Source organism: Oryzias melastigma, linkage group LG14, assembly GCF_002922805.2.
Source record: "Oryzias melastigma strain HK-1 linkage group LG14, ASM292280v2, whole genome shotgun sequence".
Lineage (NCBI taxonomy): Eukaryota > Metazoa > Chordata > Actinopteri > Beloniformes > Adrianichthyidae > Oryzias > Oryzias melastigma.
In genome coordinates, this window is record NC_050525.1 from 10,363,169 (window position 1) to 10,389,230 (window position 26,062).

Sequence of the window (26,062 nt, forward strand, 5' to 3'; positions counted from 1 at the left end):
TACAAAATCAGTTAAAGACAACAAAACTACTGGAGAAAAAGGGCTTTTATTATAAAATGTGGATAAAGTCCTACTCCAATCATCTTTTGATCTACTTTAAAAGAATTCCCAGTGGTATTTTAATTATGATTATGCAGTTTTTAACCACAATTTAAAAACTTGTGTCGTTTACTAAGACAAAGTTTCAGCAGAGCAGCAGTAATTTAGTAGAAATTTGCTTGTGGGCAAAATAAGCCCGCCCCTGCTTCCCGACATCCTTCTGTTTAGACGCCACCTTACAAGCCTTCATAACCCCAACCTCACATTACCTGTGCAACAACAATGGCGAGCAATATCTGAGTTATCCAGTTTTTAGTCAAATTCCAGCTCAGACGAGGAAAACTAAGACGTTCATGGATCCATTTGTCTGAAAGTGGACACATCAGAATGGAAAATGGGGATTGTGGCTTGCCGTAGTACCTTCTTCGTCACAACTAGAGACTTTTTCCAGCTACATTCACAACAATTTGAATAAATAAATACTTAGAAATACAATTTTAAATGTAATTTTCTTCCTCCATTATGAGAAAATGCTACAAAAACATGTTAAAAACACCAAAAACACAAATTTCTTCGGAGTGGGTTTTTGAAGTAGTATTTTTTTCATGTTATTAAGCTTTCATTAATTCAGTTCATTTCAACTGCTTATACACAACGGTTTTCTATTAAAAGATATACATTATGGCCACATTTTTAACTCTATAAATAACTGGTGGAATTATCCTGGCAAACACAGAATCGAGAGGACTAAAAGTTTCCATGCCAACCGTGCAAACTCTGGACGTCCAATCTTAAAATAAGCCAGAGAGCGAGCCTCATCTCTTCATCCATCATTTATGTTTTCAACATGTGAAGCCAACTTCTTCGAAAAAATGATGGGAATAATAAGAAGAATACCTTCAACCATAACAACACTAACAACCACAAAAGCCCATCTCCACCCTGACACATCCCTGACATGTCAATCATTTCTCCGTCTTCAAAGAGACTCACCAGTCGAGCGGCGTGAATGAGTCCCGGCGCCTCAGAGGACGAAGAAAACCCCCCTAATGAGTTCCAGGTATACAACTTGAATGCCCCTTTACATCCCAGCCTCTATTCATCTTTTTCACCCCTGACACAGAAAAGCTCTCACACATTGTCACTTCCAATCACACACCAACCAACAATTGCTCTTTCATTTTTCTTTTACTGTATTTTTTTATCTTTAGAGGTCCGGTTTTTTTTCAATCCAAATAAGAGGTAGTAGGTGTGCAAAATATTTAGAGAGGACAGAGTAAGTGGAAAACATGTGGCGCTCGTGTCAATCAGGCAGCCGCGGTTTATGACTCTGTGAACGCTTTTCTGTTATTCCATGCAGCTGCAGTAGCTTCCACAGACTTCAGCAGGTTTCTCTGTAACATGCCGGTGGTGTTATAAAGCAGATAATTACTACCATGCTGTAGAGCGATGAGCGCCAAACATTCCCACTGTAGCCAATAAATGGCATACAGACAAGTGGCTATACACAAAAGATACCATTATGAAAGGGGTTTATGGTGAGGTGGATGTCAATCTGCACAATGGACTCCACCGTTTTTCCTTTAGAGTATGAGGACACTTGATTATGCAGACATCATCTACTCCAATACCACTTCAGTCATTCTACATGGTCTGGGTATCATTTACACACTACTGTGCACCAGCAGCTATAGGTTAGTTCTCACCTTCAGTTCATTATTAAATGCATTCATCTCAACTTTCCACTATACTTAAGACAATATTTAGTAGCATTAGTACAACACAACTTCCATCATACTGATCACATTTTTTGGCGTTAAATTTCCACCAAATTTTTCCTCTAAATTGCATGCGTGGAGTTTTATATATGCTCATGGGAGAGTTTTGGCGGAAATTTAACAACAGAGATTTGATGGAAAATCAGGAAAAAAGGCTTTTGGGTGTTCACGCTTACAGAAAAATAGAAACAACCTTCCTACTTCTATACATTCTTGTACATTTTGATTGATTGCCTTTATTCAACCAGTTAAAAATCAAGATGTAACATTTATATAAATCTACATTTAGGAGAGCTTTCTCAACACTTGTCTTTGTTTCCATCATTTTAAATGATCTTAAAATGTCTGTTTTTGATTGACTATGCTTTGTCAAACTGCATTGGGATGAGGGGTAAAATGATGTAGAGTTTATGTTTTGTGTTGATTTTATACTTGTATCATGACGTGTATTTTTTTGTCTGTTTCTCTTGGTTTGTTTGTTACTTAGCTTTAATTTGTCAGCTCTTCTTTTGTTATGAACCTAACAAGAGGAAAACGAGATACTGTATTTTAAGCATCCAATCCTACCATTACATAAAAACATGTATATGAACTCCTAACTTATATTGAAGCAGGGATCCCCATTGTGGCCCTCTGGATAAAGAAAAATAAAAAGGTTCATTTTAAAAAGTCATTTTGAAGCAAAAAGTAAGTCAGTTAGTAGTAACACAAAATTAAAGGAAATTAAGATGTCACTCTGAGAGGCATCTGACTACAGTACCCATAATGCTCCAACAATCCATTGAGCGGTGACTGTGTACTTTAACAAAGTTTCAATAAAATATTTTGACATATTTTTGTGTGTAAAGTTAAACAAAAAAAATCAATTGAACTTAAGCAAGCAGAGCGAGAATTTATGCTCAGAGCATACCAGATTACAATTTTGATTTTCTATTTTTGAACAAATTCAAGATTTTTAAGTCAAAATAAAGCATGGTCACTTAGTTATCTCTGATTTAATTTTAGTTAATTAGGCTGAGGTGCACACAAATAGTAAAATAAACAGTTTTTTTTTTCATTTCTGATTTTACACTATACTACAATATTTACTCCAAGATGGTCCAATGTGGCCCAGGATATCTTTTATTTTGAAAGGAAGCCACATGAATCTCTGTTAAAAAACATTTCATATTTTGAAGGGAAAAAAAGGCAATTTTTTCCATATGTTTATGCTTTTCGTGCAAAGTAAAAACATAAAACAATGGTTTTGGACTTAATTTATGGCTTAATTCTTAATTTTTTTGACATTAAAATATCAGTGTTCCTGTTATCTGACGGGGGAAGTAAGACTTTGTCTCCTCGCTGTGTTGTATTAGGAAATCGACCCAAACGGCTCCTGAAGCATTGCAGGTTGCAGACCCCTGTATTAAACAGTGTTTAACCACAATTGTTTGACTGCTTATCACAAAAAAGTGAGATTTCAAGACTAAATTTCAATCATTTTAATTTATTAAAATATTGCAATTAATTTTCTTCAAAATAACTAGTTAAAACCACAATTTTAAAACGTGTTTTTAATGCTTTTGTTAAAAATAGATACAAAAACTGAACAAATGCACTAAGAAGATAGTTCTAAGTTTAACATAATTTTTGTTGCTTACACTAAAGGACAATTTATTATCTATTAATGAGTAAAATCTAATTTAGTGATTTAAATACTGTACATGACAGAAGTTTGATATTAGGCTTATTTCCTATTACCACCATTTGGTTTTTTAGTCCTCATGGCTTCCCATCCTCTGACTATAGTATTTTACCTGCACATTTCAGCTAGTCGAGTCTTTTTTCCACCTCACCGGCTTTTGCTCCTCACCATGGAGTCCTTCTACAAGTAGCTGGCTGCAAAAGGCAGTTAACTGTGAACCCATCTCTCAGGGTGGACCTCAAGAGGCAGGCTTCCCAAATTATTGCTTCCTTTCCATCTTGAAGGTTGTTAACCCCACGGCTGCTTGTTTCCATCTGCCCAGACTGCTCTGGGATCATTCCATGTTGCATGTCTCCGGTTAAGCCTGTCAGCCAAGTTTTATGTCAACAAAAATTGAAGTAAGTCTTCTATAGTTTGTCCCATCGTTACTCACCAGAAAAACATAACCTGTGTCGTTTATACCCAGATGTAGTCAGAGAAACATGTTAGGTATTTATGTTCTGTTTTAAAATAAAGGTTTGACTCTTATTATTCATTTTCATTCCTTCTAGATTTGAAACAAACTGCTGTTTTTTCTGGAATTGAGGTTAAATTAGGAGGCTACAGCAACAAACCTTGTTGATCCTACTTCCAAAAGCCTTAAGTCCCTCATATTGCTCTAAAAATATATTTTTTATACTTAAATCAGTCATTTTGTTATCGCTTCATCAAATAAGTTGTTTTCAGACCAAGTAACACCCATTTAAATTGAGGAAAAATAATCTATATTTTTCATAAAAATCCATTGTCTGCAGTGAAGCAACCAGAAACTTTAATTATTCTGTATTAAAATGATGTTTATTAGTCAATAGGAAGTCTGTGTTTTTCTACAACATTTAAAATGTTTCACGACTGCCTGGAAAATGCAATATAGCAGAGTTTGATTAATGCTTCGAGCAAAAAATTGACATTTTAAGTCAATAGTTACTTAGCATCTCGAGAGGGAAAAAATCCCAACCTGTCTCTCAAACGCAGCCATGCTAATTACTGCGATCAAAGACCTGAAACCGAAAAGAGCGATGAAGCTGAAAATCATTTGACAAGACAGAATTCGAAACATCATAAAGGCAAACAAAACCCTTTCTACATGTCAAATAAAAAAAGAGGCGGCAAGCAAATAGCATTCGCACAGCTGCAGGGGAAAATTGTAAATATTTAATGTAGGTGCAATTTAACACTCTGTCTAGACGTCTAAGCCAGTATCAGAACAATGCAAACAAGGCAGCTACTGTGGCCTTTAGTCCCTGTTTACACCACACATGCTGTTTTCCTTGTTTTTAATTGTGCTGGGTTGATGCCTGGGGGTCTGCGCAGCTCCTTAAGCTCCCTGGCATCGCTAAGAGGCAGTATCAGCCCGCCACAAGTGGTTCCCCCTAAGAACGGGCTTTATCTGCAAAGGGCCAGCCGCCAGCACACATTCCGTATGCAAAAGCATGCATAAAGGTGCACAATGGATTACATACCTAAGGTCATTTGTGCCGCCTGTGCACTTACAAGAAATAAATCAGCTGTTCTGTTGTGACTTGAAGACATCTGTGCATTTTTTCCCCAATGATTGTTAGCAGGGAGTTATTATTATTTTTTTTCTTTACATAATTTTGGATCCCTTTGGAATACTAGAAAAGAAGCAATAGAGTCAAAAAAGTAGTAAATCAGAGAACAAAGAAACTAGAAATACTATTTTAGGGTGGATTTAATGTAAGAAAAACACATCAACAATGTATTTTCTTAACTAAAATTGTGTTTCTATTTCAAAAACACAGTCTGGAGGGAACTTCATTCATTATTACTCTTTCTGTACTTTATAGTACTTGAAATACGTTTATATCTTGGGTGTTAGATACCAGATAGTTTAATCCAGTCCAGTCGTGAAGAGAAAAAAATATAAGGGTTTTGAAAAAAAAGCAAGTTTTAAACACAGTCCTTTAACACCTGAGACGCTTACACACAAAATCTATAAAGTACTGTAACTTTTCAACTGTTAACACAATCAACAGTTATAAATAGTTGAAAAGCTACAGTAAATCAAAGAATATAAACACTTTAAAGGGTTAAAGAAAAGACCGCAATGTGCAATTCCACCACTAGGGGAACCAAAGGAAACACAAGACCGGCATAACAAGAGATGAAGAAATAAACACAATAAACAATGTAATAAGTGATTAAGCTACTAGGTTGTTTTTTCCAACTTAGAAAAAAACAAAATAAAAAACAAAGCTATAGATTACAAGTTGACCTTAGGCTATATTACTATTATGTGACTGGTCCCGCCCACTTGAGATCAGACGGGTTGAATGGGAATTAAAATGAGTTTGACACCACTAGTTTATAGCAAAACAATAAAGATATCGTCCTCGACCTTTGTGGTTTTTAATCAAACATCAAAGAAATACTGACAAAAAACATTTCATGTTGAGATTTTGAAGCAACAGAGTCTCTGACAACAGATCTTTGCTTTTAGCATATTTAATAAATACAGCACAAGCATTTAGACTAGGTTTACAATAATTAGAACTTCGATTATCTCAAAATTCCGCCTAAATGCACATTTTTCGGCAAATTTGGTCATTGAAAGTTGCGTTTTTGAACGCCGCGCAGTGGCCACAGATTTAATGAGGATTAAAGGGAGGATTGGCTCACCAAATTCAAATCCTGATCTTTAGGATTTAATTATAAGTTGTTTTAAAAACATATAAGTAGTGATGTAGAAGTTAGTGATCTGGATGGTCAAAGTTGTGTTGTGTTTGGTTCAAGGGGCAAAAATAAGACGTGTTCTTCCTCATGCTCTCATGTGTTACATTTACGTTCTTTTATGGTGTTCGTTTATTGTGGATCATGGAGGCACATGAGAGAAAGAAATACATGAAATTAAATTAAATTTGGTTGAAATACCCAATTTCACATTAGGATTCAATCCTGGAGCTTTAATCCAATAGGATTACAATCGAAATACAAACATGTTTTCTCAAACTAAGATGATTTTGCTATTGAATAACTTTCTTGTTTGACAAAAAAATAAAAGACAGTTTTTTTTTTTACTTTCTTAAGATTGAGTCTTTGTCAGTATTTTTACCGTCTTTGTTTGACTGTGTGAAGATACTGGAGCTTCATACCTTTGGTCTGGAATTCAACCTGAAACAGCCTGAAATATTCAGTACCATAAGGAACTCAAAAAAAAGGTCTGGATTGCCTTTTTAGGTCAGCTATCTCTCTGGGCTTGTTATATGATCCCTGTAAGAGTTTCAAAATAACTCTTTGAAGTTTCACCCAGGACCAATTTGTGAGACAGACCCAGAGCTCAACTCCTCTCAGCGTCAGGCTCCTTAAAATTACTGATGCATGTCAAAATTGCACAAAAACAAGTTGCAGTAAAAATAAAAACAATCAAAATATTACAAAGTAAAAGCAAATTTTGATGATTTTTTTTCTCTCCATGGATCTTCTTTCTGTGCCTTTAATATGAAGTTGTTTTCCATAAATCAATAGAATATCCTGATTCGCATTGAACTATTGGTTTAAAGTCCCATTCTTATTATATTTTGATCTACTCTAAAATCATTCCTAGTGTTTTTTTAATTATTATTAGTGTGCTGTTTTTAGCCAAAAAGAATTGGTTTTAGGACATATTGCAGAGTTGTGGGCGGGAACATTGGCACAGAGCAACTCCGCCCCCTTTCCTTTTATTGCAATTTCCCCATTGTGGGACAAATAAAGGTTTTCTTAATCTTTCTCCTCCCTGTCACTAAGAGCTCAGAGCGTATTTTCTACATCACAAATACACTTATACACTTTTTTAAATTGTTTGGTCCAGATTCACAATGATTTGCATAAGTTCATACTCAGAAATGCAATTTTGATGTAAATATTATTTATAAATGTCAGAAAAATGCCACAAGATCATGTTACGACACCAAAATCACCATTTTTAACGGTAAGTTGTCACATTATTAATATTGTTACCCTTTAGTTTAAACATTATCTGAAACATTTAAAAAATACAGTCACCAGATATCTTTTTATGTTGGATATGGGCAAAAAAAATAAAAATAAATCCTGCTCTGCGGTTACGGCAGTAAAATGACTGCAGTTCTTTGCAGTGTGAGCTTTTCAATAGAGAATGAATGGGGTGCAGGGTGGGGGGGGTGTATTGAAGGGAAGAAAGTGATAGCAAAGAGCAACAAATAGAAAAGGGAACAGCTCTGAAATAACAAATGTTTACTCCCGATTGTAAAAATATATTGTGAGAGTAATTTACCGCACTGTTGGTGGTCTTCCTAAAGCCCACCACTGTGCTATTCATGCTGCAGCCTTGTGAAGACTAAATGCATAAAATGCTTTTTGCTTTTTTTTTAAGCTAAAAGATATTTTGCTAAAACTATAAAAGTTTCCTTTTTAGCACATGAGTCAAAATCAGAACTTGAAATTGAAAATTGAATTTCTATAAATGTGTATCATTTGCGAAGTAAGTGTAGCAATTTTTTAACTAAAAAGTGTACCAACAAAGTAAGTTTATTTTTCATGACATGACCCCGTAGTGATTCATGTTTGCTTGAACCCCTTTGGTATTTCCTTAATCCCATTTGTGAGGAGCAGAAGGCAGAGTTTATCGAAGGTTTACAAGTGTGAACGGCTTTTTCTTGTTAAGGAAAACCCCCTTTTGTTTCAATCTGCAAAAGCCATTAAATCTTCTCTTGCAGTGACTCATATGTTACAGTGGGGGATCAAAGACCACACAGTAATCGGCGGGCAGATTGTGGGCTCACAGCTTTGCTCTTGTTAGTCAAAAATGAAGGACGTTTGAGGAGACGGCGATCCACAACAAGAGAATAAAAGGAAACAAGACACATTGAGGAGCCAACGTGTCAGACTGCAATAACAAGTTAGACATCGTGACCAGAGAAATCAAAGAGCAGCGCTGGAAGGAATGAAAAGCAGTGAAATACATTTCACACTTCCAGAGCAATTTTGATTTTTAATAAAAATTTAGGCTTTGAAAAAAAGAAATCACTTAGCACTTTCACCTCAGGCTTGATGTAAAAAAGGCCAAAGGGGAAATAAATGATTAAAGCCGGCAAACCAACTCCTCTAATCGGTATCAGGCTTAATAGGAAAGGGACTACTCTATATGAAGCACGTCAGTCTGTAAAGGCAGTGTCGCACAGACACTACACACATTTGATGCATTTTTCACATCTAAAATTTTGCTTTTTCGTGCATACATATACATCAGGGGTGTCAAACTCAATATCACACAAGGGGGCAAAATCCCAAACACACTTTAGGATGCGGGTCAAACAGGATAAACATTTATTGAACACTAAAAAAATACAATTTTAAAACTTTAAAAACATAACTTTTTAATATAATTATGAACTAGATATATAGTGTTACCCGAAATAATACTAGTGTAAATGCTGTAAGCTGAATTTGGCCACTGAAGATGCTGAAATTGATAGCTGAAAATGTTGAAGCTGATAGCTGAAAATGAAAGCTAAAAACCCTGAAGCTGATATCTTAAAATGCTTAAGTTGATAGCTGAAAACACTGAAGCTGATAGCTAAAAATGTTGAAGCTGATAGCCAGCTAAAATATTAGCTAAATACCAAATTAACCTAAAAAAAACTTAGATTAGCAAAAACAGCTAGCATGTAGCTGAAATATTAGCCCAACTCCAAATTAGCCTAAAAACATAAAAAGAAAAGCCTAAATTAGCCAAAACAGCTAGCATGCAGCTAAATATTAGCTCAACTCCAAGTTAGCCTAAAAAATCTTAGTAAATGTCAAAATAGTGCAAAAAGCTAGCACAATGCCAATTTTTTAAAACTTTAAAACCTTAACTTTTTAACATAATTTTGAATAATAAAAAGGCAGGAATATTATTTCAGAATAAATCAACTTAAATATTAAATAACTTTGAAAATTTTACCCTTAATAAAAACATATTTTGTCAAAACTATACAAGTTAGAAATAAGCGCAAGATAACGTTGGGGCCTTAATAACCAATGGAAATAAAAAAAATTTAAAAAATTACACTCTCCCATCTAGAGGGCCGGATAGAATTACTTGGAGGGCCGGATCTGGCCCCCGGGCCTTGACTTTGACACTTGTGATATACATTCATGAGTGTTTCTCTCATTCGTCAATGTGCGCAGAGATGTCTATCGAGGATTTTGGCTAACATTTAAGATTTTGGATTGGTTGAGAATTTCACAGTATATGCCTATTTAATGTAGTTTATACTAATATACATAAATCTTTTGCACCTGTGCGTGATTTTCACAAGATGCATACGCAAATTTGTGGCTCTCCACAACAGAATTTCCACAAAAGCTGGGTTGATAAAATTGATTAATCAATTTGAAAAAGCCTGTTAGATCAATACTTGATCCATAACTAGCACATAATGCTAAAGTTGTAGCTTAATGCTAACGCTTAATGTAATTTCCCAAAGAATGCTAATGCTAACGGTCGGTTGACGTAAACATACATTGCTGACTAAATAAACATCTTTACATACTCACTTTTTAAAGTAAATTATATTAGTTTTATGGAGAGTTCTTTTTTTAATTAAAACAAGACAAAAACATCTTGTTTTCTATACTTTTTAACTTCTTTTGACAAGTCAATTTATATGAAAAACTTCATTGTGTAGTAATAAAAAAAAGATGCTGCAACAAAACCTTGACTTTTAAATAAAGTTTGTCACATTCAAAGACTTAAGTGTTCCTTTTTTTGTTCAAATCAGTCATTCAGCTTTTTTGTTCCCTATAAATACTAGAACTAAATTAAAAGTGTTAACATTTTTTTGTCGATAACCGATGCCTCAAAGAAAATAATTACATTTCAGAAAATGTCAACGGTTTCTGCTGCTCATTTCCTGTATAAACACAGTCCAAACAAAACCACACACTCATTCAAACAGAAGACATCCAATAAATACCAGACATTTTTCCCAGGTTTGCATAAACCACAATTAAGCAGAACAGTTGAACACTGTCATTCACCCGAAGAATGTGGAAAAAGGAATGTAGGTGTGTTCCTGTGTCTGTGTGTGGCCGTGACAAGGTGTCTCCCACCTTCTCCTACTTTTTTATTATTTAAATTGCAGTAACACATGTGGTTTTAATCACAGGAGCTCTGTAAACCCGTTTGCTTTCTCCTACCGCAGCTCCAGCAACACAATGCAGCACAGTGAGCCACTCTCCCGGGAGGCGAGTCAAGGTCGTGGACATGATAACACCTCCCGACTGCGGCACCCAGATGTTCAGGGCGAGATATGAGCTGAGTGAAAATGTAAGCAGCAGGAATGTGCTCACTAGCTTACTTACCACGGGCTCTGGAATTGATTTTACCTGATGCAGAATAACAAGTGTTTCTATTATTGATTTGTTTATTTCTTTATGAATGAAATATGAATGTCAAGTTTGGAGCCCTAAAGCTGCTTTTCCCCCCAAGAAGCTCCTATATGGGTTGATTTGATGATTTTATGAAGCCCCTATGTAAAAGTTATATATATATATATATATAAGTATGGTATTAAAAAATGAAGCTCATTGGGTTGCTATTTGTTGAACAAAAAGGGTAACAAGTGATTCATTCCTCAGGGCACACTAGAACCAGAACATCTCTAGTGCTTGATAAACATCTTGGCCAAGTAGGTCACCAGGACATTTGAACTGGAGAGTAAATCAGGCGGCGTGTCTGCAGTACACGGGAGAGGATGCACATTTTGCAACCTTTAGCTTAGATTCCTGCAGCCGAAATGCACTTGAGAACTTTGTGTTTTGCTGTATGTACACACAAGGTATTGAGACTGAGAGGCATAATGTTCACACTGGACAAACAGGGAGGGGCTTCTTCTTTTTCTTTTTTTTTTTACTAGCCCTTGGGCTAACCTAGGTATGTTTAAATTAAAAGTGGGGTCATCTAGACCAGTGGTCCCCAGGCACCGGGCCACGGAAGACCTAGTAAATGATGCCAGTTTTTTTTTTTTTTTTTTTTTTGAGTCAGAAATCTTTTATTTTGAAAATCAACCGGATTCTCTCGATTTGACTGAGCGCTAAAAGCAGTCCAGCGGTGTGTAACCATTGACATGAATATCTTTTTCTTATTAAACGGTCTATGCATGTAACACGAGAATAGTTGTATGTGGAACCTTACTTTGCAAATGGATGGGATTAGTGCAGCAACAGAGGGACAGACAGAAGAACAGGTGATTCCCACACACTGTGCCTGTTTACATAGAGATGTGCCTTTCACAAACGAATCTAATCTTTTGAACTGTCACAAAAATGCTCAAACAAGGTCATCCATTCAGATGCACATTTCAGAGAAGTTGTGAACACGATTCATGCAAAAACTTTTGCAAGTAAGCGTGTACAAGAGGAGGGGGGCTCAGTCTTAGTCAGGAGTTTAAAAAAATGTGTTTGTGTTAAAATGTTTCACTTTTGCATGAAGCTTCAAAGTATTCTGATTTGTTTCCTATTGAGCATCAATTATTGATTTGTTGTACATGTTGTGAATGTATAGAAGTTGTTTTTTTTTTAAACTTGATTTGAACCACTTCTGACATGACTGTTCCGTTATGACCCAAGGGTATAATGCCATTCAAAGTGTGCATTATCAGAAATGAACGCACTTCACTGAAGCAAGGCTGTCACGGCGAGCATTAATTTCTGATAATGCACACTTTTCGGGCATTAACTTGGGATCCTGATCATGTCGGAGTGTTATTTTCATGAAGTCTATTAATTTCTGATAATGCACACTTTGTCACGCATTATCCCTCACTTAAAGGACAACTCGGGCCTGATCACGTCAAAGTGTTACTTTCATGAAGTCCATTTATTTCTGATAATGCCCACCTCAAAAGGCATTGATTCTACGACACTCCCAGTATATCCATTCAGCTGCTTTTCACTAGTAATCACTTTGCTGTCTTAGGGGCGACCATGGTGCAGAGGTAGATCGCAGGTTGGATTCCCACCGTGCCCATCCATGTGTTGAAGTGTCCTTGAGCAAAGCACTGAACCCCCACATTGGTCCTGGTGGCTATAAGTTGGCACCAGTGTTTGGCAGTGGAGCCACCATCAGTGTGTGAAGCACTTTGGGCCTTCAAGAAAGGTTTTAGAGTTCTTTACAACTATATGCCATTTACCATTTGTCATGTCAAACCTGTGGTTAAAAAGTGTGGTTTTTTTTTTTTTTACTTTTAAACTCTGAATAAGTAAGCTGTGCTGGATGACAGTCAGCTGCTAAAACCCATCGTTGTCTGCAAAAAGAGGCACCTGGCTGGAAAGCACAAGTGTCTAAGAAAGCCAGCGGCCCTTCTCAAAGGCTTACTCTCACTCCATTAAACGTTCAGCGGTAAGTAAAGTGGCTGTATAGGACATTGATTATCACTCAGGCAGAGCTTGAGTGAAACTTTCCGTGAGCATAGCAGACACTGGATTTGCACAGAGATGGTTTGTTATTCTTAAGGAAAAGAAAAATCCACATAGAATTGATTGAATTTAAACCGTCGGCTACATAAAATTGCATGTGACAGTTTCAGACGAGGTGTTACGCCTTATTACGTTAACATAGATGTTAGTTGTCTATGCACTTTCTTTTTTTAGTTTGTGTAAATCTCAGTTTCTTTTGCTGTTTTTGCTTAAGATTTGAATAAAAGGTAAAATCCTACAAAAATAAACAAACCAGTAAATGTTTTAAACTCATTATGGTTCATCAAATATTAAACATTTTCCAATAAAATTGGAACTAAAATATATATATATATATATATATAAACAGAGTACATAACATGCTGCAAAAAGTTACCCTAAAATAATAAATATTAGTAATAGCTAAGCCCAAAAACCAGTAAGTCGATGACAATGTGTTGTATATTACATAGGATTAATTAGTCACTTTGAGATTGCTTATTGTTGTAGCATTAAAACTCCATAACTACAACTTTTAAATGATTTGCTAAACTTTTTCCTTTTACTATTCACGCTTTTCAACTCATATGTCAATCTTTCACAGTTAACAAATGTCTACTATTTTATTTTTTGTTCTTTTGGATTTATAAATACAAAGATGTTTGTAAAAAAATGTTTGAAAACTACAAATCACATGCATGCTTCATTTACTAAGTCAAAGCAGTGTAGCTATAAGCTAATCAACTAACTAGTCTGTCTTTTCCTGGTTTTTTGTCTGTCTTATGCACCTTTTCTCCCCAGATAGAAACTTTCTCTTCATCTTGACCTCTCTTTCTTGTTTGTTTATGCTTTCTGCAATAATGATTGCAACTATGATTGCAAAGGATTCTGGGAAAACAGAAGAGAGGTATGTGCCTTGTTAAATCAGAAATGCAACCATTTTAGATACAAAATAATACGATAGTAAGTATGATTAATTTGGCCCATTTACATTAAAATATCATGATCTGTTCTGGTAAAAATATATAAATATATAAATATTTAGTAGAAATACTACACAAATCAATTAAGCTAAATGATGAGGGCTGTACAGGAGAGATGTATTCTACAAAATGATATCAAAACACTCATCTTTATTCTCTAGCAGAAAGCTAGAAGCTGATTGCTAAATGAAAGGAAACAGCTGATGTGAAAGTACCTGATTTTAAGATAGAAAAATATACAGAAAAAAATACATGGTTCTGTTCTGAATTAATACTCAGCCTTAAAATTACACCCACGCTGTATCTCAGCTTCTCTGTATTTCATATGCATCTCTTCATGCTACCTGCCACTCGCCTGTGTGCCCATTATGCGCATATTTTAAACACTAAGATCAAGAACTATGGAGAAATAGCTCACTGCTTCAGCGGTAACTCAATATGTTTGCAAATATGAAGACTCTTCTTCCATAGCAACAGATATGAGGGTGAGAGGGAAGGACTCAATAGAAACGAAAGTCCTTATGTACTACTAGTAATGCTCAGTGACTCTGAAATACTTTTGTGATCAATGAAGCTATTGATCAAAACAAAGTATTCACCTTCAACACTGTGAAACTGATCAAAGTACAGTATTAAAAAGCAGATAATACATTAAACTAAAAAATATGTTTTAACTGATAAAAAAAGTTTAGCAACATTCTAGCCATTCTGACCACAAACAGAACTTTCTTCTGGATTGGTTGTGGCCTGGGTTAACAATGGCCACTAGTGTGCTGGTGGTATTTGACTACTGTTGGTCAACAATGAAGAAGAAGATGACATGTTTGTAGGAAGACTTTGAAATTGAAGGACTTTAACAGAGAAGCCTAGACGGTTGGCCATCATGCATGAGAGAAGAAAGGTGAATAACGTGTGTTCAAAAGACCAGAAAGAAAAGGAGCAAAGGTTGTAGATTGGGCATCGATTCAAGCTGTTTTATTGAAGTATGGGTTGACAGAAAACCATAGAAGAAGTGATCCTGAAGGATGAGTTTGGAAGAGAAGTACTACAGGGTAAGAGGTTTCATGATTTCATGAAAAAACTCAAAATTAACCAGACATACCACTATCCTTACCAAAAATAAGTATACTCAAATTTATTTTTAGTATACTTTATTAAAACTAAAATTAAGATTGCATACTTTTAGTTTACTTTTTAGGTACTTATTAGAGATCAACTTTACAAGTTCATAAATTCATGTTGGATCATTCCTAGAAATATACAAGTCTAAACATTTTTAGCTTATATTTTCCACTTTCCTTTAACATTTTCTTCCACAGCATTAAAAGTGGAGTAGATGTATACTCAGGATATTTCCAGTATATTAAAAATGTATTTTAATTCACTAATCAGTAGAAATGTATTACTTGGAAACTAAAAGCAAACCTTAAAAGCTACATTAGATATACTTCAAAGTGTACTTTCATAAACTTAGAGTAAACTTAAAGTTTTAAACTAATATTATACCAGAAAAGTTACTTTAGTATAATTCTAAATATACTTTTTATAAACTAAAAGTGAGCCACTTTAGTCCCAAGTACTATACTTGTTAGTAAATACTCTCTAAGTATGCTTGGTATACGTTGGGAAAAAAATACTTTTTTGTATACTAAAACATATACTTGAAGTATACTTATTGGTAAGGGAAAGCTGGTTCTGGAAGAAAGAGGTGTTTTAATACCAACTATTTAACAAAAAGTGTCTGTATTGTTTGCTTTGATACAGAATACCGTTCTGTATCAAGCTAGCTAGGTTTTGCTAGCTTGGGCCTCTTGTAAAGAGAAACACTTCTCGCACTGAACAAAGTCTAGGATTTAGGTGTTAAAAACAAATTTGTCGCACTCCTACTTTGGTAGCTACAGCCTTCAAGCAGAATTTGCAGTTTGTTGCTCCAAATCTAAAGTTGCAAAAACCACACCAGTTCCATAGAACTGAAGAAACAGTTCCTGTTTTGGAAACAAGCTCCTCTTTGCTAGCTACTACTTTAACGTATTTGTCTAACGAGAAACATACAGGCTGGCCTTACTCTGAACAACGGAAGCTTAAGAAAGCAAGTCACTGGGTAAAAAAAAAAAATAAATCAGATCCAGATTTTCACTGCAGTTGTAACTAGTTGGCATGAAACAACATGGATGGATGCTTCATTAATCCCTATGGAAATTACGGGGCAGTCTACTGCTTCATACACAATTTAATCCAACACTTTAGGAGAGTAAATAAGTAAAGAACATATTAAACCACGAAGATCCACTAAAAACAATAAAAAAGAGTCAGTCACAGTTATTCTGGCTTTACTTCCCTAACAAGAAAATCTTCACCATTAATACAGCTTTTTTCCCCACATTTTCAATTCAAACACCACCTTAAATGTCTAAACGATTCATAGATTTCTGTTTTTAGTATTCTAACTTTGCAAACCAAACATTAATTGTGTTTGAAGCAGAAACAAGAATTGGATTGTGATTTATGAGCTTTTTAAAATTTCAACAGCAGTTTAAAAGTACAAAGGATTCGGACAAGTTTTGAATATTTAAAAAGATTATCTATCCACTTAGACTTCTACACTGGATGGTCCCTTTGTACAGTTAGATTAAACCGAGTCGGGTTTGCTGTGGGTTTAAAAAAGAGGTTTAATTATGTTTTTACTGTTCCAAAAAAAACTTCAAATATTCATTCAAAAGAAAAAAGAAAAGTAGCTACATCTTTCATATTCAAAGCAGACTGGAGCACGATAAATCCAGATGTTTCAATGTTTTGCTGGACGAGAGTTTTTTGTTTAATTTAGTAACATCTGTGTATATTCTAGTTGTAACACAGGATAAATATATTTTACAAATCTATGAAAAACCAAAGCAAACCAAACCAAAAGACTTTATCTTTTCAAATAGCTTTGAGGACGGAATATCACAAAGTTAAGATAGATTTTGGTTTGTTTTTTAAATACTCACAAATGGAAATTAAATAAATAGATATTTTCAGTGGAGCTTTTCTGTTTTTGTTTAACTTGGATTTAGATTTATGTAACAACCAGAGAATCCAGCTATTCAGCAAAGCTTAGGTGAATTATATCCTCTTGTGATTTTTGCCTTTTAAATTCTTTAATTTGTTCAAAATATTATGGTAGTATCTTAACTTAAGCAGACACGAGGGATCTCCTAGCACTCTCAGATGCAAATCTTACCAAAACACAGCTGTTCAGGCTCTGTTTTGGTAAGATTTGCAGTTCATGCTGCTCTTAAAGTTTCATCATCAAGTTTTTTTTTGTTAAAGATTCACTCTAAACATAATTTAATCTATTGTCATAACTTTCCCGGTGTTTTATTATGATGATTATGGCTTTTTTAAGCAAAATCAAATGCAGTGGCAGAAATTCATAGAAGACATAGAACATAGAAGGCTGCTAGAAGTTAGAAGCTGGGGAAAGTATGGTGCACTGGGGCTCTGTCCTCTTTTCCATCTACTTCTCCTCTCCTCTACTTTTTTATTTACTTCTAATTGTATGCCTTTGTTGGTGGTGCAGTATAATTCACATGTTTTTCCTTCTTTCCGACTCCCCTGTGGGAGACCGGGAGAGATTGCAGTTTCCGGGAGACTTGCTGGTGATCCTGACGAAGCCCCGCCCATCTGGATGAAGCCCCGACACCATCCTGCATCTCTGAGTGGGAGTGATTCCTGGTGGGTCGTCTGTCCTCCTGCTCCTGGTCGTGGACTGCAGTTCTGCTTCATCTGGACTATGGACTTAATCATCACTCGTCCCTCAGCTCTATATGAATGAACTCTACTCATATATGCAGTTTTAGCAGCTAACTTTTCTTTAACCGTTCTGGTATCGCCTGTCCGTCCTGGGATGGGATCTCTCCCTCATGTGGGAATCCCTAAGGTTTCTTCTTTTTTTCCTGACTCAGGTTTTTTTAGGAGTTTTTCCTTACCGCGAGGGAGGGTCTAAGGACAGGGATGACCGTTCTTTATAGTCTGTTTAGTTTTTACCTATTGTGCATATTTTATGACTCCATCTGTGCATCTGTAAAAACTACAGGCATGAAGCCCAATGAGGCAAATTGAATTTGTGATATTGGGCTATATAAATAAAAAATTGAAATTCATAAGAAAATTGCCTCTAAGTTGTGGGCAAGACTTTTGGTGCAGAGTAAGCCCTCCCACACTACCCGTCATCCATCAGTTTACGTTCTCTCCAGCTATCTTACAACCTCAAGCTCATTTTAGCAGTGCAACAAAAAGAACGAGCAATATTGGAGCTTTCCAGCTGTACAGTATTGAGATAAATACCAGCTAAACAAGGAAAAAAGGCATAAATGGAGCTATTTGTCTACATGCATCACATTGTAGCAAAGCAAGGTGCTTTTTGCGCGCCGACTGTAGCTTCAACGTAACAAAAACAATCTTCTGATTCACAGTGATGTAAATAAAGAAATACTCAGAAAAGAAATTTTAAGCCTATGTCCTCCATCATCAGAAAATGGCTACAAAAATATGTTAAAAACAAAATTTTCATCAAAGTGGGTCTTTATTTTTGAAAACTCAGTAAAATAGTAGAATCTAAAAAAGTCTTTGAATAAATCAGAAAAGGTCAAACATGAAAGTAGTGTGGCAGATTGCTTGATTTAAAAATAGAAATAAAACTTGTATTCATGGATTATAGTTGATTTTCTCCATTCTAAAATGTTTTTTTCAAGTAGTGGACGAGTTAGCCGAAAAGCTACTAAATCAAGGAATCAATCTACTACACATTTAAAAAAGGGTTTAGTTTGAATAAATAGGAAAATTGTTGCTGCAGATCGTCAAAACAAAAGCGTGAAAAGGTGTTATCAAAAGTGAGCTCAACAGTAAGCCTCATAAAAGTCGATTTTATCACTTTTTTCCCCTCATGTTCTCTGACAAATTAGCTGTACTTTTCCCTGAAAGTCTCCCTTCCTATGTCAAACTCTGCATAATGAAGGGAACAGCATGCGGCTTGCTCACCGCACTAACAAGATCAGCTCTGAGGGTGAAAAGCTCATAACCATCACCTGTACTCTTCATCACTGAACGAAAACTTGCATGTATTAAATTTTTGAAGAATTGTTGGCAATTTAAGCAAATAATGCAAAAAGTGATATAAAACTGTATCAACGTAGAATTTTTCAAAAGCGTGTTTTTGCCTCCCTACATCATTGTTGTTCTGGACTCCGGGGTACGACTGGTGAATTATTTAAGCTTGTACGTTTTTGCTGTCCTTGCAATCTAATCAAAATCTTGCATCTGATCACTGTCAGGATTCTTCATTTTATTATGTGCATAATTTTTATGCATCCAAAATTTACAAAGCCTGAGGAATGTTTTTCCCACTGAGCTGCAGATTGGAGAGACATCATTAGAGAAAAGGCTGTGAAATTGAGAGAAATTTTCCCTTTAATCACATTAGAGTTGTACTTCATGAGTGCTTCACAAACGTTTGTGATTTTATGATTCATCCTCCACATTACAATATTGTTTGGTTGCCAACTGCTAACAGGTTATCTCATATTTCCCAAACCTCCTAATTCAGAGTGTAAATCCTAAACTGGATGAACAAAAAGCACCTGTGCTAACTTTGAACATTTTGAGAAAAAAATCTGTCAAACAAGTTTACTCACTTGACTTAAGAACACCTTCTGCAAAATGTTTAAAGACCCACACCGATTAAAATTGTGTTTTTGATCAAAATGGATATACCGCCCAGACCTAGACAGACAGATCCTGGGTTCTGCTGCCAAGGGTCGAGGCCGCTAGTGAGCTCTGCTGAACTCTGGGGGCCGCAACCGCGAGCTCTGCTAGACCTTGGGTTGAGGCGCTTGCTGGCTTTGCTGGACTGGGTGGAGGCGCTCGATAGCTCTACTAGACCTTGGGTGGAGACTCTCGCTAGGTTTGCTAGACCTTGGGTTCAGGCGCTCGCTAACTCTTCTAGACCTTGGGTGGAGGTGCTCGATAACTCTACTAGACCTTGGGTTGAGGCGCTCGCTAGCTCTACTAGACCTTGGGTGGAGGTGCTCGATAACTCTGCCGGACCCTGAGTAATGGAGCTTTGCTACGCTGTCCACCAGGCGGCTGGCTGGCACAGCGGGCTCCATCCCTCTAGCTCCATGGCTCTGCGACAGGCTGGTGATCTGTCCAGAGTGTATACCGCCTTTGCCCAATAGTGGCCAGGACAATCTCTGGTGTCCCAGCAGCTTAAGGAGATGTATGGAAATTCAGGGTGAAAACCATCGCATCAAGCAGCCATTTTGGATTATTTTTCCTACCCGCTACTGAAATCTACCCAAATAGTCACATGCCCAAAGCTGAGTCCTGATTGGGTAATGCACCATGTCAATCTCGACAAACTTCCAATTTTTGAAGTCTTAACGCGCTGCATCTGCCACCCAAAGTGCACTGTGCCCGATGCCCAAATCACACCTCAGGACCTCAGATTGCATCTGTACCATTGAATTAATATTGAAACTTGGGTGTGAATGCACCTTTATAATTTTCCTATCGTCACTTCTCACTGTTTTTACAGCCTGTTACCCCAGGAGCCTTCCTTTGCATTGTGCACACTTCCATTTACCAAAAATGACTAGACAAAGAATGAATAGACACTGAGAGCATGCCGAGCACCTAAAGACCAAAGTAACAAGTGTGTAACAAAAACCGCCAGGTATGCTGGAAGTGTTTACCTTAAAATACAATTAATATTTCAGAGGCATTCTTGCCTTATTACAGGCTCATTTCTGCATTCCACCATGCAGCACAGCATCCAAATGCTGCCTAATTATACACGGGCTAATTAAAGCAGTTTGTGCATGTTTCAGTCTCTTCTGGGAAACTGCTCTTCGTGCGGCAGTCTTCACGCAGTGCTTTGAACCCCGTCAGTAATGACAGGAGACAAATGAAGGAGAAAGATGAGAAGGATGGAGGAAGCAGCAAAGGTATAATGTGCACTTCTGATGCGTCCTTTCACTAACGCTGGCAGTTTCTTTTTTTTTTTATAGCCTTTTTAATGTTAGTCAGGCTTTTTTTTATTATCAAGAGAAAGGACGCCTAGTGTGAATGCAGAAAGATTGCAAGAGGGACACTTTGATTCAAATGATTGCTAACTCTCTCACTGGAGAGGAAATGACTCAGAAAGATAAGCCTGAGACGTCACCTTAATGTGACATTATCTCAATATTAATTTTACTCAAAACATAAAAGAGTAAAGTGGTGCTTAGATCCAGCTAAAAATGATAAATGTTAAAGAGGTTTGCACAAATTCAAGCTTTTTAACATGTTCTGTTTTGTCAGTGTATTTTTAAAAAATCAACGTCTTTAAGGCTGGTTTTAATTCATTCACATATACTTCAAAAGCAAAATGTAAAGCTACAATCACATGTGACGCACATTCAAGAACACATTTAGCCCATGGTGTTCACACTTTTTTATAATATATATAAACATCAATCATGATACAATGTGTGACTTAGTAAAAAATATTGCTCAGGGGAAAAAAGCACCTTATTTAGCCATTGTCTCACATTTTTAACATGATGGAACTGGCTTATAAATAATTAATTATCAACACATTTAGCAGTTTTTCAATACAGAAAGTTGTCATTTAGAAAACTGAATAACAATCGATAAGCTAATCTTAACCTAAAGTGTTGAAAATTAGCTAAACATTTTCCCGCCAAAAGTGTTTTTGAGATGACATGGGGGCAGCCATTTTGAAATGAGCAGGAAAATCCCTTCTACTGCCCCTAGTGGAATAATAAAGCACTGCAGAGCAGAAAACATGTAGCAAGTCATATACAATGGGTTTTTTTAAGGAAAGCTTTGATAATGCAAATGAGACAAGGGTCTCAGAATTACATGTATCAAATATGATACAAATGGCTTTAATTTAGAGATTGTTTCTTTTGAATGAGGAGAGTACTTCTAGTGCAGAACTTTGAGGAAATGTTAGGAAGCCACATTGAAAGGAGTCAAAAAAGTTTGAGGAAATAGCAAATATTCCTGCCTGTTAACGATGTGGCAATCACATCTATAAATAAGTACCTGCTTGTGCACATTTGGCTTCCCCTGAATGAACACACACCATCAAGTGTGTGCTATCCATGGGCTACTCTTCGTGAGGATGCAATGACCTGCGAACTATGAGCCGCAGGCACTAGTAGAGTTCTTAATTCACCCAAGGTCAGCAACCGCACACCCAGCTCCAGAGGAACCAGCGAGTAAACAAGGGAGGCAAAAATGAATTTCAGCAGACAATGGAAAAGAAAAAACATTAAACATTAAAACCCAAACTTATGCTAACACCATTACATATGCATTCATGCACGTTCAGGCAGACAACTGCAGCAACATCTGCAGGGGTTTGGGACCAGCAGGCTCTGGCTTAGTTATTCTGCTAAAGCTCTTCCTTTTGGGCAAAGCGCTCAGGAGCAAACATGTGAACCGTGTCGGCTTCATTTTTAGCTTTTTAGACACTTAGAGAAAGCTTTAAAACGCCATATTAGGAAGACTATCTCTGCAAAATGCAGGAAGCTCCATAAGGATCCATTTGTGCACATGCACAAATGCATCCTTATGGAGCTTCCTGCATTTTGTTTGACAAAACATCTGGAGTTGGTACATGTGATCCTCTAACCTGCACACATCTGGCAGGCAAGCCAGATGTGTCAGTAAACGTGTTCGCCATGGGGCGTCTGAGTACACCTGTGAACGAACGGGGATGAATTCCTCCCATCTCTACGAAAGCAGAGGAGAAACGAGCCTTAGAAGACTGAAGGAGAATGAGGCTGGGTGGTTAGAAGATTTCAAACCTCCACCCGGTCTGGAGTTCCTTTAACTTATCTTTGCTCTACAACTTTCACACATTTTCTCAAAATCAGGATCCAGAAAATTGTGTGAATGCTTTTCTGCATGTAAAAACTCAATCACACCTTAAGAGATTTCAGCAATCTTGGTATCAAAACGTTCAGCTTGTTGAGGAAATTACTGCTTAAATTTTTGGTATTCATAAACTTGATAGTTTTTGAAATATTGAGTAAATTATGTCTCAAAGGACATAAATGAGAAAGTCTTCAAATTTCAAAATGTAAAGAAGATTACCACCAAACCTTTAAATATATTCATGGACTATGTTTTAAAATTTTCACATAAAAAAAAAAAAAATGAGTTTAGCTAATACTTTAGCAACATGCTAACGTTTTTGGCTAATTTTGTAAAGGCTAAATTAGAGTTTAGCTTCTATTTAGCAACATGCTAACGTTTTTGGCTAATTTGTTATCTACTGGGGTTCTTAGGCTAATTTAGAGTTTAGCTTCTATTTTAGCAACAGGCTAATGTTTTTGACTAGTTTACTGAGGAATTTTGAGCTATTTTAAAGTTTAGCTACTATTTAAGCAATGTGCTAGCTTTTTGGGCTAATCTGGCATCTACAAAGGTTTTGCTGAAAATGCAAAAACTGTTTGCAAAATGTTATCTGATAGTTTGTTTGTGGGGCCGGGCCAAATGTGGAGGCGGGCTAGATCTGGCCCACGGGCCGTGGAGACCCCTGCTCTAGAGAATAGAAAAACTTGATTTAAGACTAAAAAAATTACATTTCACAGTAATGTTTGTACAGTTTAAGGATTTTATTCCAAATTTGCTAGTTTGTGATTTTATGAGGGTTTATAATGATGAACCAACTTGTACTGTCATCATTTTGTTCTTATTTTTTTCTAAAATGAGTCATTTGAACTTAATACACTTGTTTTTCATCACTTTCATAAAAATAAACTACAAATAGATTCATAAAAGCTCTTATTATTGGGCTGTATAACTTGGGCTGTATAATTTGAAGTCATTCTCTAACAAATGACTATTTGGATTATTTTATTCTTTGGATTTCTAGATTTTAATATCGTATTGTAAAATAAAAAAGTAGAAATTATTTTCTGTTTAGATCATTTTACTACTTTCTAGTGATTTTATTTCAAAGATTAGTGTTCTTTACCTATTTTTAGGCTGGTGAATGAGTCAAGAGTTCCCCATTTTTTTTTTCTGTTTTTTTTTTGTTTCAGTGTCTAGTTGAACTTTTTTCTTCGTGCACTGTCAAGTCAAATTATGTTATTCTACTTATTTAAAAAGTAAAATGATTTAAGAAAAGGAACTAATTGGATTTAAAACCTGTTAAAAATGTCCAAAAAAGCAAAAGTTACGCACTACAAACATTAAAAATCCACCAGTTTGGGTGTTTTTTAACCCAACTCTGAGGCTAAATTAGGACATTTATTTTACATAAATTAAACATAAATTGATTTAAAATGAAAACACAATTATAAAAAAACACTATTGCTCCAGAAAATAATCCTCAAATCATTCCCAACATGAATAATCCAAGATTTGGACTGAAGAAATAACCAAATCCTTTCATTAAATGAATGTTTTTCTATCCACATCTAATTTAATTTGACTATTTTAATGTTACTTTTCAAAGTCTTGGACTCCAACTGCATGACAGCCTAGTGAGATGATTTTTTTCCCCCAGCAAAGCATCACTACTTTGTGCTGGCTTCACTATAAGGTTACCTGCCAGGTGTTCAGACTGCAGAAAATGCCTCACCATGAGGCTTATCTGTTGGTTTACTTGTTGCATGAAAGCACAGAACCTCAATCCGCTGCGAAATGTGAAGGAAAAGCGGCTCCTACCTGAACAAATCCGGAGAAGAGCCAGCAGAAAGTAAAGTCCTCTGTGACAGGCAGGCATCTCTGCTGGAAACGCTCTGAATCCAGTCTGCAGTTGGAAGTCTCACATCTAAATGAGGAACTTTTTAGACCGCCGCGCGGCAATCCAGGTGGATGGGGAGTTCTTGAACTCCGCGAATGACAGAAGAATTCCGCTCAGATCTCAGTCCAAGTTTAGATCAGTTGTTGGAGGCATCGCTGCTGGTTTCTCGATCCTCCAGAAAAACGCACGTGTCCGTTCCTTTACCGAAAAAAGCAGCGCGTTCACAGGATTCATCCGCTGGCTTTGACTTCAGGAGGAGGATGGGAAGGGAGAAAAGTATTTCAGTCACTTCAGCGGCATAATAGATAGAGGCTGGCGGCGCGCGGGGCTGGCGCAGCTTGGATGAGGCGCCGCGCGTCTTTACGCAGTCTTTACGCAGAGCTGCTTCCCAGTCTGAGGCTTTTTCTGTTGTGCTGAGGAGATTCCTGCGGGTCAGGCACCATTTCACCGCATAAGAACGCACTCACTGGGAGCAGCCCAGCAAAGATTACTCTTTCAAAATCAAAGCTGAAAATACTCATCTGGATAGATTGGATAGCCTTTATGGTCAAAGTTTAAACCTTTAAAGAACCTCCACAAGCCTGGTTTGGAATATGAATTAAGATCCAAATTAAGCGCGTTTTCAAGATCCATCATAATCAATGTGAGCCTTTCATGAAATGCTAATTTTTTTCCCAACTAAAACTTGGCCTGCTTAATATTTTAAAGCGCGTCTCCTGCTGAAAGTGAGCGCGCCGTGACCTTGATGAATGATTTATTCTGTTATTCCTGCGCTATGAACGGGGGACGTGTGCTGCGTCGTTATGAGGGCCAAAAGTGAGAAGCTGAAGAGCAAAGTGGTCCTAATGAGTCATTAAAATGCGCCTTTATCCCGAGTCAAATCCTGATCGATGCCTTTTCATCAGTCAAAGACGAGCATCGATCAGGATTCACCCTCTGACCTGCGCTCACCTGGAGAAATTCACATTTTGTTTGTTTTCACTAAAAAACAATGATCCGATATATCCATACATCACGTTTAGATGATAATGGAGTTATTAAAGTTACTTTTGACTTCTTTTATTAGAGAAAAACTATTTTAAAAAACTTAATATCCTCATTTCGAACTTGTAAGGCTCGTTTTTGAGTAGAGAAGTGCGCTCTCTGCTGGCTGCAACGCGATATTACAGCAATATTTTGCAAACGCATATATATAATGCAAAATGTCAGATTTTAAATCGTTTTTAATAATTCTGAGATGATCCTTACTTTAAAATTAAAGAAATATCTACTATTTTATCATTGTAAAGATTGAAAAACTTTCGTTAAAACA

At 36.4% G+C, this 26,062-nt stretch overlaps 1 protein-coding gene and 1 long non-coding RNA gene across 10 annotated transcripts in view; one reads left to right on the top strand and one right to left on the bottom strand.

Moving 5' to 3' along the window:
• The window catches only part of LOC112142469, a 101,119-nt gene extending 88,907 nt beyond the window's left edge, over positions 1 to 12,212 (top strand). For all 4 annotated transcript variants that reach the window (XR_002918601.2, XR_002918600.2, XR_002918598.2 and 1 more), the window contains one exon: positions 10,710 to 12,212. This is a non-coding gene — a long non-coding RNA (uncharacterized LOC112142469). The remainder of the gene's footprint in view (positions 1 to 10,709) is intronic.
• Positions 1 to 26,062, bottom strand: part of LOC112142467 (roundabout homolog 1) — a 132,398-nt gene that overhangs the window by 93,760 nt on the left and 12,576 nt on the right. Inside the window, exon 1 of one of the 6 annotated variants that reach the window (XM_036215112.1) lies at positions 24,672 to 25,599. The exons of the other annotated variants lie outside the window; for them this stretch is intronic. Coding sequence (XP_036071005.1) covers positions 24,672 to 24,729 — 58 coding nt within the window. The 5' untranslated portion in view covers positions 24,730 to 25,599. Of the gene's footprint in view, positions 1 to 24,671; positions 25,600 to 26,062 lie in introns of those variants that run through there. 6 annotated transcript variants of the gene reach the window in all.